General features: G+C 45.2%; 1 protein-coding gene across 1 annotated transcript; it reads left to right on the top strand.

Moving 5' to 3' along the window:
* The first annotated feature begins 8,260 nt into the window (after positions 1 to 8,260).
* On the top strand, positions 8,261 to 14,337 carry LOC307208350 (uncharacterized protein). Its single transcript, XM_079962986.1, has 3 exons — positions 8,261 to 8,289; positions 9,714 to 9,873; positions 10,092 to 14,337. Exons 1-3 carry the CDS (start codon positions 8,287 to 8,289, stop codon positions 10,313 to 10,315), a joined length of 387 nt encoding a protein of 128 aa, XP_079819112.1. The 5' UTR covers positions 8,261 to 8,286; the 3' UTR covers positions 10,316 to 14,337.
* The last annotated feature ends 3,507 nt before the right edge of the window (positions 14,338 to 17,844 follow it).

The following is a 17,844-nucleotide window of genomic DNA, read 5'->3' as shown; positions in this document are numbered from 1 at the left end:
AGCACCAGACAGGCCCCACAAATAACCCAGAGATGCATTTTAAATAAAAAGAAACATTCTACTCATGTAAAAACACACTGATTCCCGGATCATCTGCGGGCCGGATTGAGTAGGCGATTGGACTGGATCCGGCCCCTTGGCCTTAGTTTGCCTATCCATGTTCAATAACATTATTTCCAACCCACCCACCCCTTTGTGCAGTGCAGAAAACAGTGTTAAAGAATAGTACAATGAAACCAAGGTTTAAAAGTGATGCCACGCAGTAGTAATAAAATGGATCATTGCACGGTATCCCATGAGCATATGCACATATTGAACATGCAGGCCATGTTCAATATGTGCATATTCTATCAAACAAAAACATTTTGTATAGAAAGCTGTGTTTCTTTTTCCAGTACAGTGTTCTCTTTACGACACTTGTTAACTTATCCATAAGAATTATATCCCATATCTATTGCTTCCATGCTTCAAAAAGGTTTGTATTATGTGTTCTCCAGTAGCTGGCTATAATAAATTCAGCAGCTGTTAACTGGAGAGCAATAATATATTTCCTACACAAACAGTTTGCCTAACAATAACTGCACTTCATCCAGCCCTCATTTTACCAGCTTCTTTGCAAGAATATCCAGGGGGAGTTTGTCAAAATGTGTAAAATAAAATGGATGAACGTTATTCAATGATGCTGGCTCATCAAACTCAGTCATTTACAACTCTGCCACCTGCTGCTTGCCTCCTTGCTTCTTAGCGCACGCACGCACGCGCGCGCACACACACACACACTCACGGTAATCCCACTACCCCCAGGGTGAGCAATCGCCCACTTTGGGAACCCCTGGTTTGCATGACACTCCAATTCTTTGGAAAGCAAAGTTATCAATACAAAACTGATACGCAACTTTATCCTTCCTTTCTATCATATTCTAAGGAGGCAGTTGAAATTCTAATTCAGTATGGGCACTGTGACTGGATAGATGTGGAATAATGTGGTGTAGTCTGTGCAAGACATAGAGGTTTTTGGTCAGTAACAATCATTCCGCTTCTATTTAATCTGAATTGGCTCCTGGTGTGTTTCTCTTAGCTGAACTGGAAGTGCTGGCTTATATTACTTTGTTGGTTTTAAAATAAGGACCAGTTATACGTAAAACAAATAGATTTTTTTGTAAAAAAAAAAAAAAAGCTTTAGAATTCCAGTTTAATAGGATTTTTGATTATAACTACACAGATTTGACTTTCAGAGTAAAAATTCAAGACATTGGCAGAATAGATCCAGCTTGGGAGGCCCAGAAGCTGTCAAAGAACCAGGCTAGTGAAATGCAGTATGGCATAAAGGTAAAGGTAAAGGTACCCCTGCCCGTACGGGCCAGTCTTGACAGACTCTGGGGTTGTGCGCCCATCTCACTTAAGAGGCCAGGGGCCAGCGCTGTCCGGAGACACTTCCGGGTCACGTGGCCAGCGTGACATCGCTGCTCTGGCCAGAGCCAGAGCCAGAGCCAGAGCTGCACACGGAAACGCCGTTTACCTTCCCGCTGGTAAGCGGTCCCTATTTATCTACTTGCACCCGGAGGTGCTTTCGAGCTGCTAGGTTGGCAGGCGCTGGGACCGAGCAGCGGGAGCGCACCCCGCCGCAGGGATTCGAACCGCCGACCTTTCGATCGGCAAGCCCCAGGCGCTGAGGCTTTAACCCACAGCGCCACCTGCGTCCCATGCAGTATGGCATAGTGGTTAGAAAATCAGACTAGGATCTGAGCTAAAGAACGTAGCTAAATGTTTTATTGCAAAATATACCGTATGTGATTTATTAAATAAAAAAATGCAGATTGATGCAAAGATGAAAAAGACTTGTGAATTAAAATATGCAAAATGGACACAGGTCAGAAACAGACGGCTCTGTTCCTTCCTAGATGCTGATTTCTTTCAATCTAAAAGGAACTCACAGATAATTTTCTCCCCACCCCCCTGGCCAATTCCATCTCTTTCATTGGTATTTGAATAAAGAGCTTTGGCAGATAGCTAGAGAGAAAGTTGAAAGAGCAGACAGAAGTATCTGCCGCTAACAGTGGCACTTAAGTGCATAGTTGAACTATGGAACTCACTCCCACAAGAAGCAGTGAGGCCCACCAACCTGGATGGCTTTAAAAGAAGATATGGACAAATTCATGGAGGAGAGTAAGGTTACCCATGGCCAGTGGCGTAGCGTGGGTTGTCAGCACCCGGGGCAAGGCAAGTAATTTGTGCCCCCTAACCCTATCCCTAACCCTAACCCCCAGATGTTGCGCCCGGTGCGGCCGGCACCCCCTGCACCCCCCACGCTACGCCACTGCTCATGGCTGCTAGCCATGGTGGCTCTGTCCTCCATTGCTGAGGCAGGAATGCTTCTGAATACCAGCTGCTGGAAATCACAGAAGGAAAGAGTTGTTCTTGTGTTTGAATCCTGCGTTTGGGCTTTCCTTTGGGGGCATCCGGTCAGCCACTGGGAGAACAGGATGCTGGACTTGATGGGCCATTGGCCTCTGATCCAGCAGAGCTCTTCTTATGTACTTCAGGAGAGCTGGAGCTGTGGAATTTTAAAAAAGCTAACTTGGGTCATGATTTGCAGCGTTTTGAAACAAGCCTTCCCCTCTTGGGCTGTTTAACACATGGCACCTGTCAATTTTTTATTTATTTTTTTTTTTTTAAAGAGAGCTCCAAGCGTTTCTTCCTTGCACAGCCATAAACCTGCCTCTTGAGAGCTGGTGTAGCAGGCTTTGACTGTTGTTCCTTGCACTTAAAACAGATGAAGACAAATCCTTGTAGAGATGGACCTGGCTCATGCCAAAGGTGGGGGGACCCCCCTTCCCTTCACCACCCCCCCCCAGCCCTGTCTATGTTTTTTGCCACCACATTCATGTACAGACTATCTGGCTTATAGTAGGTGCAGAGTTGGATTCTTAACAATGTTCGTATGTAGAGCTCGTGTGTGGTGCAGTGCTGAGCATGCTGGAACTAAGACCTGCGAGGGACCAGGATTCAAATCCCCACTCAGCCATGAAACTCACTGGGTGTAGCCCTGGGCCAGTCACTGCCTCTATCAGCCTAACCTACCTCTCAGGGTTGTGGTGAGGATAAAATGGGAGAACCATGTACGACACCTTGAGCTCCTTGGAGAAAAAGATGGTATATACCATGGGTAGGCAAACTAAGGCCCAGGGGCCGGATCCAGCCCAATTGCCTCCTAAATCCGGCCCACATACAGTCCAGGAATCAGTGTGTTTTTACATGAGTAGAATGTTTCCTTTTATTTAAAATGCATCTCTGGGTTATTTGTGGGGCATAGGAATTAGTTCATTCCCCCCCCCAAAAAAAAAATATAGTCCTGCCCACCACAAGGTCTGAGGGACAGTGGACCGGCCCCCCTGCTGAAAAAGTTTGCTGACCCCTGTGATAATACAAATGCAACAAGTAAATAAATAATAAGGATCCTCTCCTTACTTGAGCTGAAGGCATTTCCCTGGTCACACTGGTTTCACTTTATAAAAATATATGCAGCAGCTGCTTTATTTTAAAAGGCAAGATGCAGCTTTTTGTTTTCTTTTTCTAAGCATTTACATGCACAGAATGATTTGGGACTTTAAGGGAGTCCTTGATCTGACTCAAGACACGTTGGAAGCAATGCAGTCAAACCTGGGCATGTGAAAACTGTCATCTGAATTGCCCCCGTTTGCGTCTTAATTCGGACTGCATGCGGGGTTGGTGTACACCCTTAACAAATACTCTGATGATGCATGTAATCCCATTTCCGGTTGAGGAAGTTGCGGATGTTTAGCCTGGTTAAGAGGCAGCTGAGAGGACATATGATACCCACCATCAAATATCTAAAGGGCTGCCCCATGGAAAATGGAGCAAACTTGTTTTCTGCTGCTCCAGAATGCAGGACCTGAACCAATGGATTGAAATTGGAGGGAAGGATATTCTGACTAAACTTTGTGAAGAACTTTCTGGAAGAGCTTTTTGACCGTGAAGTTTACAGCATGTTATTCTTTGAAGAAGAATTATTTGAAAATGATTTACAGATGGTATTTAACTCCAAGTAGACTTGCTAAGATGTATAAGACTGAATCAGATAAGTGTTGGAGATGCAATGAGGTTTAGAGTATGTTCTTTCATATGTGGTGGACCTGTAAAAGGGTGAAAGAATAATACTTTGGAAGTCGAATGGAATCCATTCTGGAAGTCTGTTCAACTTCCAAAACGTTTGGAAACCAAAGCTTCTGCAGCCAATTGGAAACTGTGGAATTTTTGAGTTTCAAAAGAAAGTTCGCAAACTGGAACAATCACTTCCAGGTTTGTGGCATTCGGGAGCCAAAATGTCTGGGTACCAAGGTGTTTGGGATCCAAGGTACAACTGTATTGGGAAATTGTTTATAATGAATTGAAAAATATGTTAGAAGTACTTTTCCAAACAGAGTCCTTTTTGTTGGGGATAATTCAGATGGAAATTCCTAGGTGTCAAAAAAGGCTATTTATGTATGCCACTAGTGTGGCCCATGTTTTGTTAGCCCCAAAATGGAAAACAAGCGAGGCCCCAACTAAAGAAGAATGGCAGCTTAAACTAATGGAATATCTGCAGCTTGCAGACCTAACATATAGAATAAGAGAACAGGAACAACATACATTTAAAGAAGATTGGAAAATGTTTATTGAATATATGGGGGGAAACTGTGTACACTTGAAAACTCTGGCAGCATTAAGAAAAATTCAGCAATGTAAACAAGTTATTATAGATGTATTAATGGAATACTGAATGGTTTACTTTATTTAAAATATGCAGGGATTTATGATATGCAAATTGAACCATGGAAAGAGAAGAAGGGAAGTCATTGACATTTTAAGGTTGTTTAATGAATATTTTAAATTGTAAAATGAAAAACTTAATAAAAATTACACACACATACACAAAAGACAGTGAAATGGACTCCCTTGGGAGGTGGTGGACTCTCCCTCCTTGGAGGTTTCTAAGCAGAGACTGGATGACCATCTGTCAGGGATACTTAGCTGCGATCAGATGAGCCAACTCCTTGAGCCTGAGGTCCCTTTGGCCCCCCCAATAAAATATTTGAGGGGCCTGGACCCTCCCCCCAAGTTGATGAGCATTGCCATTCAGTTAGTGTGTATGTGCCATGTCATGTGATCCATTATGTGGGGCAGGGTTTACTTGGGCCCCATAATATTTTATTCAGGTTGGCACCACTGGCTGCAATTCCTCCATTGAAGGGGGTTGGATTAGATAATCCTTGGGGATCCCATCCAACTCTACAATTCTAAGATCCTACGAAATATCCATAAGCATTTTAGTATGCATTTCTCCTAAGGTGCACATTTTCTACACACAATTTCCCTTGATAAAACGCATTTACTGTTGCTCTCACTCTCACATAAAGGTAAAGGTAAAGGTACCCCTGCCCGTACGGGCCAGTCTTGACAGACTCTGGGGTTGTGCGCCCATCTCACTTAAGAGGCCAGGGGCCAGCGCTGTCCGGAGACACTTCCGGGTCACGTGGCCAGCGTGACATCGCTGCTCTGGCGAGCCAGAGCCGCACACGGAAACACCGTTTACCTTCCCGCTGGTAAGCGGTCCCTATTTATCTACTTGCATCCGGAGGTGCTTTCGAACTGCTAGGTTGGCAGGCGCTGGGACCGAGCAGCGGGAGTGCACCCCGCCACAGGGATTCGAACCGCCGACCTTTCGATCGGCAAGTCCTAGGCGCTGAGGCTTTAACCCACAGCGCCACCTGCGTCCCACTCTCACATAGGGAGCTTTAATTTGGGGGGGGGGGATTTTCCGTTTTACAGACTATAATAACAACAACAAAGAAAAAAAATGCAAACATCATATCCCCTTTGACTTCCCTTCCCTCCCTTTTGTGGATCCTTATATTTTAATTTTCATTCTGCATCTCATCACTAACTCCAATTATTATAAATCCTTAATCAATCCATAGTTAAAATTTTTACTACAAGTTTTCTGTCAAACCTACCAACAATTACAATAGTTTTTTGAATACATTGTATACTTCTCCCATTCCTTATTAAAGTTTGGATCTTCCTGGTTCCTAATTTCTTCCTGTAAATTTTGCCAATTCAGCATAGTTCATTAGTTTTATCTGCTACTCTTCCTTGGTCAGAACTGTTATTTTCTTTGCATCTTTGGGCCAACAATATTTGGGCAGCTCATAGATGAGAGCTTTATGTGTTCTGTCCCTGAATATAGGCATCTTTGTATGCTGGTTTCAGTCTGATACCCACTTTGCAAAAGGCAGAAAAGAGTGATGGCTGAAGGACATCTGTGTTTTAGACAGCACACATTAGGAAGGTTCGCTTTATAAAGGCATTTCCCCATCTCCATCTCTCTCACCCCTGCAGAGGAAGGTTAGGCCCAGACTGCCTGTCGCCAGAGAGTTTTCTGCCTGCTCTTTGGCCGACCTGCTGAAGATTTACAGCAGTGGCTAAAGCCAACAGTTCCATCCTCCAAGCCTGAGGCCTGCAATCTGTGTAAAGAGAGCCATCTGCCTTGGCCTTCCTCTCCAGAAGGAGAAACCGCCCTATCTCTGTTCATCCCGACAGCCAGAGAATCTGCCTATGAGAGGCAAACCATTTTGCAAATGTGGATGACAAAGTGGCTTTGATCTGCCTCTCCCCAGCTGACTGTATCATGAGCAAATGGGGCTGGGTTCTTTTCTTTCTTTCTAAGGACTCCGAAGTGTCCAAGAGGCCTTGAGTGCAGCTCATTATGTGCTATGTTAAAAGTTAGCATGGGATCCTGCAGCGTGTTTACAAATGAGTTGGTTCTCTCCACCCTACTTGACAAAAACAAGTCTTAGCTCAGGCTGAGCATAAGCAGTCTCTCCAAATCCTGCACATTATATGCGAGGAGGGGAAAGGGGGCATTTTGCTGGGAAAGGGTTCAATTCTCCACAATTTGGGATGAGGGAAAAAAACCCCTCATAATTTATTTGACTCAGACAATGCAAAATGAATCTCTAGTGTTGATTCATTGCTTCTCTTCATCCACCAGCTTGAACCAAGAGAGGATGGCTGGAGGATCAAGCCCGTTGCTTCCTTCAGTGGTATTACACTAATATTCTAGTAGTGCAATGATGCTTTGGAATACCAGTTGCTGGAAGCCACAGGAGTGGAGAGGGCTCTTGTGCTCGGATCCTACTTGTGGGCTTCCCTTTGGGGCATCTGGCTGACCACTGTGAGAACACAATGCTGGACTAGATGGGCCAGTGACCTGATCCAATTGCAAACTCGACTTACGTTCTTATTTCCTCCTATAGTTTGAAGTTATATATCTTCTGCTGTTTAGTACTCAAGCTGATGCAATCCTACATTGCCATTGGCTCCCTGAGTTTCATTTAGCGCAGAAGAAATTATGGAGTTTTTTGTTTTTTGTGTTTTTGAGATTGGGGAAGTTTCTTGTACAAAGAAAAGCAAGCAATAAAAAAAGAGAGGCAAAGTTGTCTGAGATAATTTAGCTTAAATTGTTGGGCTTTTTAAAAGAGTGCTTGATCATCATGGGAAAAACATTTTTATGCACAGAAAACTTTAGGGAGGGCATCGTTGTAAATAACAATTAATGCTAATAGATTCTGTCGGGCTGCTCTTGAGCATTAAAGGCAGGAAGAGAAACTTACGAGCTTATTTTTAATTCATTTGCAGCTGGCAATGTTGCAAGTTGTGGTAGGGAGATGATGCCACTTTTAAAACAGTTGGTGAGTGAAAAATTGGGACATAGCTTCTACTTCAAAAGAGATACTTAGCGGAATTTGGGGAAGAGAGAATACACTAGTGAGAGCTGCTTACACTTAACCATCAGTTATCGGCAGAGAAGAATTATGGAAAATATCACACAATATGACTAAGAATGACATAGATAGCACAGTTTATTGTGCAACCTAATTACGGTATAATGCATATTCTTATGTTTAACTAGTGTTCATAATGAACTTACTCAGTTTATACCCCTCAACTGCCCCAATTTAAGCGGGACATCCTGAAATTACTGAAGCCATCCCAACTACTGACTGGATCCTGCAATGTCCTGGTCTTTGGTCTGGTGCTCTGGCATGTGTCAGCTGGCTCATGCCAGAACACTAGACCAAAATACTCTCTTTTTTTGTCTCATGCTCTTATGTGAATCAGCTGGCTTAGGCCAGAGTGCCAAATCGGGTCCTCCCTTAAAGTGAGACCTGGACAACTGGCACCCTGTGTTGTGGGTGGGTACGTTTGGACAGCCACAACACCCGAATGGTAGGTCCCTCAAAGCTGTGTGCAACCTGGCCAATGGGACGCAGTCTAAACGGTTCGATGGACCTATTTATGCCCATGCACATGACCCAGAGCTCCCTCTTTCAGCGCTTGAATTCGGAACACCAACATTGTGTCCTCTGCAAACCGAGAGAGGGAGAGAGAGAGCGATTTACCTTCGATGGATCATCCTGGTGATATCTTTTCGTTATCCTTTCTTTTACCCTCTTTCCCCCTCACTTTAATTTCAGGTTAATCCTCCCCATCCCTGCCCTTCCTTGACTAAGAGGGGCCTTTGCCCCCACGGGGCCTCGGCCCCTTACTGCCCTTTTGGAGCTTTTCACTCTTTTAATTTTCCTGGATTTTTCCCTTTTGCGGGGCTTGCTGCAGATTCCGATTTTATATATGTGGCTTCGTGCAGCATTTGCTGATCCCTCATGAGCTGGCTGATCCGGGGGCTCCCGGAGTGTGGCGTTGCTGTGGCCTGAGAAAACCTCTGCTCAGCGGTTCGTCTTATTAATCTTGGAGGAGATTTCGCCCACGGGGCTTTGGCTGTTGGCACTTTTGCCTGTGGAGTTTCCTCCATTTCCCCGGGTTCTCCGAGCAGCAATTTTGAGCAGTTATAGCTGTGTCTTTCATTTAAAGAGCCTTGAACTGAGTTTAGTGGGGGTGAAAATATTTTGAGTTCTACTGCTTGTTTTGTTCGCTGTTCCAGCTTCTGAGAGTTCCCCCTCTGTAAGCCTGGTGAACTCTGCACCCCCCTCCCAATTTTAAGGCTGGTTGGGGAAACTGCTGGGGCCGGCGGCCATTTTCTCCAGCTTAATTTGGCGGGAGCGCCATTTGCACTGGTGATAGTGCAATTTCTGGTGGGAGCACAATCTTGTTTTGGTGGGAGCGCCATCTTAATAGGTTCAGCCTTAATTATTTATTTTGTATTGTGGGAACCCTAGTCCTGCTCACCCTTCAAAAAGGGTAATTAGAGGCCTGCCTCAGTCGCAGTGTTCAGTGCAAGCCCCAGTAGTTCCTCAGCAAACACTAGGTTCTATTGTTGCCAATATTGGCTCAGACCCTGTGGCCTTGACAAGGTTGAATTCACAGCTTGAGTCATTGGCTCAGCAGTTTGGGAGGCAGCCTGATCCCCAGCCTGGCCCCTCCTCTTCTACTGTTTGTGAAGCCCATGGTCCCTCTGATGCAAGTGAAGGGAGTGAGGCTTTTGATTCTTCTGGGGCTTTGTTTTCCCAGCTGCAGTTTTCCAGGATTCCAGTCCCAACTAGTCCCAGGGGTCGACCCAGGAGAATGGGTGGCATGGTTCAGCAGGCCTTTCAGCCCAGGCTGCCACGTTTGCAGTCGGCACCCCCGGGTTCTGGGAGTTCAGGGCTTCCAGCAGCGCAGCTTATAGCACCTCACATGTTTTTAGTTCTGTTCAGGTGCAGTCGATCCATCCGAGGGAGATGTTCAGCATCCACTCTTCTGAGGAGGATCTTCCGGGGCCCAGGGTCCCTTCATCCGGTGGCAAGCGGCAGAAGAGTCGTCGCTCCAAGCGCAGGGCCAAGAGGCGGAAGGATGGCGATACCTCCTCTTCTACAGGTATGTCTTCTGAGACATCTGAGGATGAGTCAGATGTGACCCTGAGTCCTTATTGGGACCACGACAAAGGGGCTTCAGGCCTTCCCAGGTGGGCTTGGCAGCTCAGAGGCAGGGCATCGTTGTAAATAACAATTAATGCTAATAGATTCTGCCAGGCTGCTCTTGAGCATTAAAGGCAGGAAGAGAAACTTACGAGCTTATTTCTAATTCATTTGCAGTTGGCAATGTTACAAGTTGTGGTAGGGAGATGAAGCCAATGGTGTGGGCGAAGGTGTCTGCGGAAGGCACGCCTGTGGCAATGGTGGTGCAGCTGGGCGAGAACGATTTGCCGGAAGCTCCCAGCTTGAGCCTGCAGAACCCGCATGCAGGAGGACTTGAAAGAGTTGAAGGCAGTTATTCCTGGACTCTAGATATTTTGGTCGCAGCTGTTGCAGCGACGTGAGTGGTGAGGAAGCCGATGCCCAGCTGCCACCAAGAGGGCCAGGAGGCGTGTGCAGAGCGCAGTGGCCAAGAAGGTTCTGGCCTTGGGCAGGATGGTGATCCATCACCCGGGCATTACCTTCCGTGTTGCGTCCCTTTACAGGCTTGATGGTCTTCATCTGTCTGTGATTGGGATTGATTTATGGCTGACCTCCGTGTCAGCGGGGTTAAGGGATTGGTTACAGGTCTGAGTGGCTGCCGGCAAGCGCAGGGCTTGTGTGGCAGATAGGCTCTGGTTCTGGTGATAGGAATGGGAGAACGCTCTTGCCATCCCTATGTGAAGGTTATTCCGTTAAAGGAATCCAGGGACTCAACTGGTTTGGTCAACCCCTGTGATGGGGTTGTGCCCGTGCCTGAGTCTAGGGGGACATTTGGGTGGTGTAGATAGCCCATGCCCAGCTTTCCGCTTATCCAGGTGTTCATCCTAGACTGACCTATGCTGGTGCCCTGGGTCAACGCTACCTGCATAGCAGGGAGCTAGTCAAACCAGAGCCTATGCAACCAGTCATTTTCTGTAATCAATAAAGCTGTGGCCTAAATTCTGCCAAAAACCAAAACCAAAATTTGAGTCTCGTGTGAATTTATTTAGGGGGGAGGTTTCTGGATCTGAACACGCAAAACCAAAAGACACTCAATTTTTGGTTTTGCACTCTGGTGCGTGTCAAATGGCTCCTGCGAGAGCCCGGGACCAAAAAAGTGTCCCCCGATTTTGATCAGTTGGATGCTGATCAATTAATTAACACTTAATTATTTTAAAAAAATCAATGAACTAAACCTGAAAGGAGTTCCCATAATTGCCAGGTGAGATGAAGATGAGTCAAGATCACTGAAAGGTTCAGGACAAATAAAAAGAAAGTATTTAATTCAGGGTATAGTTAAACTATGGAACTCGCTGCCACAGGAGGCAGTGATGGCCACCAACTTGGATAGATTTAAGAAAGGATTGGACAAATTCATGGAGGAGAATGTTATTGATGACTGCTAGCCATGCCTCTACTCTGCCTCTACAGTCAGTGCAGCCATGACTCTGAATATCATTTGCGGAAAGTGCTGCTATAGTGCCCAAATCCTGCTTGAAGGTTTCCCACAGAGGCATCTGGTTGGTCACTGTGAGAAGAGGATGCTGCTCCACTGGCCAGATCCAAAAGGCTCTTCTCATGTTCTTATACAAGCTGCAGACTTCCTTCTCACCTGTCACAGAAACTGCTGTCTTTGCCCCACCACACACTAGAAATTTTTTGGAAGCAAACACTTTCTGCGTGCTGCATGACAGTTTGTACAAATGAGGCAAATATATGGAGGCTGACTTTGAGATCTTTGTGGTGAAACGGCAATTTGTTGTTCTCTAGTAAAGCAAATTGCAGCTCAGTGACTACCTCATCATGTCAGCTGTCTTCATGCAAATAAAGCACAGTGAAAAATGAGCAGTGTCCTGAAAGGCTGGGTTATAGCAGTGGCTGCAAGGAATTCTGTTAAATGGTTGTTGTTTTTCTTAGCATTCAGCTGCACAGATGAGTTTGCTAAATGAGAGTTGTCTCCTGGCAAGTGTGTGAAATGGAGAAAGGAAACAGAGAAAAACAAAACAGTTTTGCTTTGAGAAAGATCACCCTAAACAAGCAGGAACTTTGAGAAACACCATGCTAAATATATGAGGCCTTGGTGTGTCCTTGTTTCCTATAATTACAACAAATGTTGTGTTGCTTTGCTATCCAGCATCTGCCACATATGTCCTGTCTCCTTCTCCTTCTTCTTCTTCTTGGGAGAATGTGCATTAATCCTAAACTTGATGAATGAGAGTCACTAGATTCCCTCCCAGTAAAGAAAGTAGAAAGTTGAGGGGGACAGCATCTTTAAGGATTTTGCACAAGGAATCAAAGTCTCAACACTTTTTCCAAGTAGATCCATTAATCTTGCATTATGGAAGTTATTGGCACTGTACATTTGGGGAAAAAAACAGAGAGAGAAGGGAGGAATATTTGGTTGTCTCATTGCTTTGGGCCAAGGAGGGACCCCAGAAGAGAAACACAGCAGATAAAGTTAGCTTCTTTCTTTTCATAAGAACATAAAATGAGGCTGTGGGATCAGGCCAATGGCCCATCGTGTTCCCTCAGTGGCCAACCAGATGCCTGTGAGAAAACCACAAGCAGAATCTGAACACAAGAGCCCTCTCCTCTCCAAGAGTTTCCAGCAACTGGTATTCAGAAGCATTCCTGCCTACAACAGTGAAGGCAGAGCACAGCCATCCTGGCTGTCAGCCATTAATATTCTTGTTCATGACCTTAATGGAGGCAGCCCCCACTATAGTGGGGGATCATCAGGGGATGGAAAACAAGGATGACAGAAGGTAAATCACCCTTGCAAATTCTCCCCAGGGACGGGGGGAATGGGATTCACTTGCAGCTCGTCTTGGTACCTGGCTTTCACTCCGGCATGGAATATGGGAGGCAGGGAGGCGTTAAGTGCAAAAGCACTTCACCTGGTGAAAATCCTCCTACGCTGCCATTAAGAAGCAGAGGTTCTCCATTTAATTGGATCTTTAATTGGATTTAAAGTACCGGCACGTGATGGAAAGGGTTTGCAACAACATACAGTCACAGCTCAGAAGCTGAACAGAATCCATTCCAGAAGTCCATTGGACTTCCAAAAAGTTTGGAAACCAAAGCGCAGCTTCTGATTGGCTTCAGGAAGCTCCTGCAGCCAATCAGAAGCTGCAGAAGCCCTGTCGGATGTTCAGCTTCCAAAAATAGTTCCCAAACCGGAACAGTCACTTCTGGGTTTGCAGCGTTCAGAAGCTCAAACATTTAAGAACTAAGCTGTTTGAAAACCAAGGTACGAATGTACTGTCAAATATACCAGCTACAAGGATCAAAGGTTTGAATTGAGATAAGATTTTCTTTGGTGTGAGAGTCGATTAGGGAGAGGGAAGCCCATGGTTTATTCTTAGTATCTGTTAAATATTTATGAGTCAGCAACCCTCTTCAGAATATAAGATAAAAAGATATTTACAAGTGAGGAAGGGATGGTGGAGTAACATTGATATTAACTAGCAAAAATGGAAACGGTGTGTGATCTGAAATGAAGAAAGGAGGGAGAGGAGAAGCTCAAGTATGACTGTGTTGGAAAGACAGAGTAATTCCCCTCAACTCCATTTAAAAACAACAGACAAGGAAAAAGAGACTGAGATTTGTGTGTGCTACTGACGGGTTGTAATCTAAGATAATGTTTACAGTGGTAACTCGGCTTACATACGCTTCAGGTTACATACGCTTCAGGTTACAGACTCCACTAACCCAAAAATAGTACCTCGGGTTAAGAACTTTGCTTCAGGATGAGAACAGAAATCATGCTGTGGTGGCACGGCGGCAGCAGGAAGCCCCATTAGCTAAAGTGGTGCTTCTGATTAAGAACAGTTTCAGGTTAAGAACGGATCTCCGAAACGAATTAAGTACGTAACCTGAGGTACCACTGTAATTGGGCCATTAATCTCTTGCTGGAAGGAAAATAATTTGCGGGCTGTGATAGGAATGCTGCAGAGATTCCGGGAGCTGGAAAACAGTATTAAATCTTCAGCGCATTTGAAAACTGCCCACCTTTTCCTAGGCTGAGAGAAAAATAGCAAAGATCTGTGACATGTTTTACTGGTGAGACAGAATGGTTTCTAGCAGACTGTTGCCTGTTCCAAGACGTCGAAACAAGGGACGGAGAGGTAAGACCTCTGAGAAACTTTGAGAGTCAGTTCTGCCCCAAGCCATGATGGGAGAAAACAACAGCTGGGAAGTGAAAGAGACAACACCATATATGGACAGAAGGAATCTCCATGGTTATAACAGTTTTCACACGCAGGGCAGAATAAAGATAATAGTTTGAGTTCCTCACTTGAAGCTTTATACATTTATATATTGTAGCATCACAAATGGAAATAACTAACTATGTAGCTGTTGACTGTTGTTGTTGTTTAGTCGTTTAGTCGTTTCCGACTCTTCATGACCCCCTGGACCGGAGCACGCCAGGCACTCCTGTCTTCCACTGCCTCCCGCAGTTTGGTCAGACTTCGAGTTTGGTCAGACTTTGTAGCTTTGAGAACACTGTCCAACCATCTCGTCCTCTGTCATCTCCTTCTCCTTGTGCCCTCCATCTTTCCCAACATCAGGGTCTTTTCCAGGGAGTCTTCTCTTCTCATGAGGTGGCCAAAGTATTGGAGCCTCACCTTCAACATCTGTCCTTCCAGTGAGCACTCAGGGCTGATTTCCTTAAGAATGGATATGTTTGATCTTCTTGCAGTCCATGGGATTCTCAAGAGTCTCCTCCAGCTGTTGACTAAGGGATTATTATAACTGAGATATAACTGACATTAATTAAGATTATGGAATGCAGTGATATAAGATCAGAAATGCACCCAAACCATCATGCGGGGAGCCATTTTAACTAAAATGTATTAATTGGAAGTTGATTGACACTTTAATAATTTGGGAATTGTTATTGTTATAATTTGGCTATTATTGGGGGTATATTGGAAAACTAATTAAAAAATTATATAAAGATATCCTTGTTCATGAATTTGTCTAATCCTCTTTTAAAACCATTCAAGTTGGTGGCCATCTCTGAGTGAGTTCCACAGTTTAACTATGAGCTGCATAAAGGACTTTCTTTTACTCGCCCCGAGTCTTCCACCAGTCAGCTTCATTGGATGTCCATGAGTTCTAGTGTTACGAGAGAGAATAAACTTTTCTCTATCTACTCTCTTCATGCCATGCATCATTTTACAAACTCCCATCATGTTGCCTTTCACTTGTCTTTTCTCTAAACCCAAAAGTCCCAAAGGCTGCAACCCGTTTTCATAGGGGAGACGGTCCTTCCCCTTCATTATTTTTGCTGCCCTTTTCCAGGTCTATAATATTCTTTTTAATGTGAGGTGACCAGCTTTGCCATCTTTTCAACAGACTCTATTAACACTAATTTGATGTGCAGGCAAGAGCAAGTGATAATATCCATCTCTGCCTTGAAAAGCTTCAGCTGCCGATTTTGGCACAGCAGGCTGCCTTTAGGGGTCATGCTGTCAGAGCAGGTCAGGCTGCAGGTCTGGTTACCTGGCAATCCTACTGCCTGGATTCTCTCTCTCTCTCTCTCTCTCTCTCTCTCTCTCTCTCTCTCTCTCTGTGTGTGTGTGTGTGTGTGTGTGTGTGGTGTGGTGTGTTTGCACATGCACACTGTGCTGGCCCCAATGGCTGCAGGGTCCACATTTCGCCACCATGCAATGGTGGCACAGCATTTGACACCAACCACAGAAGGCCACTTGGCCCATCACCTCCTGGCAAATAGAAGGGGAAGAAATGGAAGCAGTGAGAGATTTTACTTTCTTGGGCTCCATGATCACTGCAGATGGTGACAGCAGTCACGAAATTAAAAGACGTCTGCTTCTTGGGAGAAAAGCAATGACAAACCTAGACAGCATCTTAAAAAGCAGAGACATCACCTTGCCAACAAAGGTCCGTATAGTTAAAGCTATGGTTTTCCCAGTAGTGATGTATGGAAGTGAGAGCTGGACCATAAAGAAGGCTGATTGCCGAAGAATTGATGCTTTTGAATTATGGTGCTGGAGGGGACTCTTGAGAGTCCCGTGGACTGCAAGAAGATCAAACATATCCATTCTTAAGGAAATCAGCCCTGAGTGCTCACTGGAAGGACAGATTGTGAAACTGAGGCTCCAATACTTTGGCCACCTCCTGAGAAGAGAAGACTCCCTGGAAAAGACCCTGATGTTGGGAAAGATGGAGGGCACAAGGAGAAGGAGACGACAGAGGACGAGATGGTTGGACAGTGTTCTCGAAGCTATGAACATGAGTTTGACCAAGCTGCAGGAGGCAGTGGAAGACAGGAGTGCCTGGCGTGCTCTGGTCCATGGGGTCATGAAGAGTCGGAAATGACTAAACAACACAACACAAAACAATTACCTGCTAGTGCTGTAAAAATGAACGTTTCCCCTTTGCTAACGTGATGCCGTCTCCAGGTGGTTTTCAACTGCAGCTTCCATCAGCCCCAGGAAGCTGTGCTGTTCTTCATCCAAGGCCCCAGTCCAGAAGTCCTTTTCACATGGATGCTCACCAGTTCAAGACACTCTGTTCATATAATGCCAATGCACTGACTGCCCAAGTTACCCACCCCTGCCTGGTGGGACAGTGCTCTGGCGCACTGACACTCATCCAGGGGCAGTGGGGGTTGGCTGCCCCTTCAATATTTGGGGGGGGGGGCTCTGCCCCCTGCCTCAAAATATTCAGGGGGCTGAAGCCCCTTGTGCCCCCTATACGATGCGCCCCTGCTCATGGAAAAAGATGCAAGAGAGACTTCTGATTCTGCTAGCCTTTAGCTATGGCAATTTATGGTGCTTTATTTTACTTACTAATCGTGGGCTTGGGAAAGAGCTTGCTAATGAAAGCCTAAGAATAATTGCAGCTCTGGGTGCAACATACACCGCAATTTCAGTTTCCAGAGCAGGGCACCATGTGCTATATTTGTAGATGGTTCAGACCTTTTTTTTTTTTTTGAAAGCATATTTGCTGTTACTCCTTGCTGTAATTTCTTCCCCCACCACCTCCCCTGCAGATGCATTTGAAAATTAAGGGATTTCAGCTTCACAGGAAATACAGACTCTATCCATACCTATCATTTTATTCTTATGGGCAGAGCTCCTGAAATAGCAACAGTCCATGAGGGGGGTGGGAAGCGATATGACCCTTGGCAACCCTCCTACCAGTTGTGAATGGAGCAGAACATTGTGTGTTGGGCGATGAACTCAATGCTGAGAATTCCAAAGATCTGGGCCCACAATACCAAAGGCACAACTGCATATCCTCCAACTTTGATTCAGAGGAAAATAGGGACACTCCCCCTCACTTGTCAGTGTGTCCTCCCCCTATAGTTCAGCCTGTGATTTGGGGGTGACATTGCCGCTTTCTCTCTTTTAAAAATTATATTTTATTAATTTTTCAAACGTTTAACATATACACTCTAAGACATAATAAATTTGTATTTTGTTTAGTTGACTTCCCACCCTGTTTTCCATGGTGTTTTTATTTCTCCCTCTCTGCTGCAATAATTTCTAATTACTTCTGTTGCTCATAGTTCAAATCTTGCTTGTTGAGTTCATCACTATAGTATTTAAGTAATTTACAAAAGGCTTCGATTCTTCCACAAAACCATTGTCATTAGGTTCTCTTATTTGTTAACTTTCCCAATTCCTCATAGTCCATCATCTTTTTTATTCTTTGGTGGGAACTTCTTCCAACATTGCCTCTGCTTTCTCGTCTAGTGCACAGCTTAGGTGGCAGTTCTCTAAGTGGACACTCTCTGCCTTCTGATTTTGCCAAGCGGACTCCCTCTCCTTCCACCTCGCCTTCCAGGACATCTGTCCCATCCCCCTTTCCCACCCAAGGCCAGGTTCACTTGTGTGGCTTGTGATTGGACAAGGATTTTGCCTTTGCTAGTGCCCCTTCC

The sequence above is a fragment of the Podarcis cretensis genome (assembly GCF_951804945.1).
Source record: "Podarcis cretensis genome assembly, chromosome: Z".
Classification (NCBI taxonomy): domain Eukaryota; kingdom Metazoa; phylum Chordata; class Lepidosauria; order Squamata; family Lacertidae; genus Podarcis; species Podarcis cretensis.
This window is presented reverse-complemented; position numbering and strand designations above follow the sequence as displayed.

What these genes read in the sequence shown, in the direction of transcription:
- LOC307208350 (XM_079962986.1), top strand. An exon ending in CGATACCTCCTCTTCTACAG is followed by an intron (nt 9,874 to 10,091) that starts GTATGTCTTCTG and finishes ATTCATTTGCAG; the next exon opens with TTGGCAATGTTACAAGTTGT.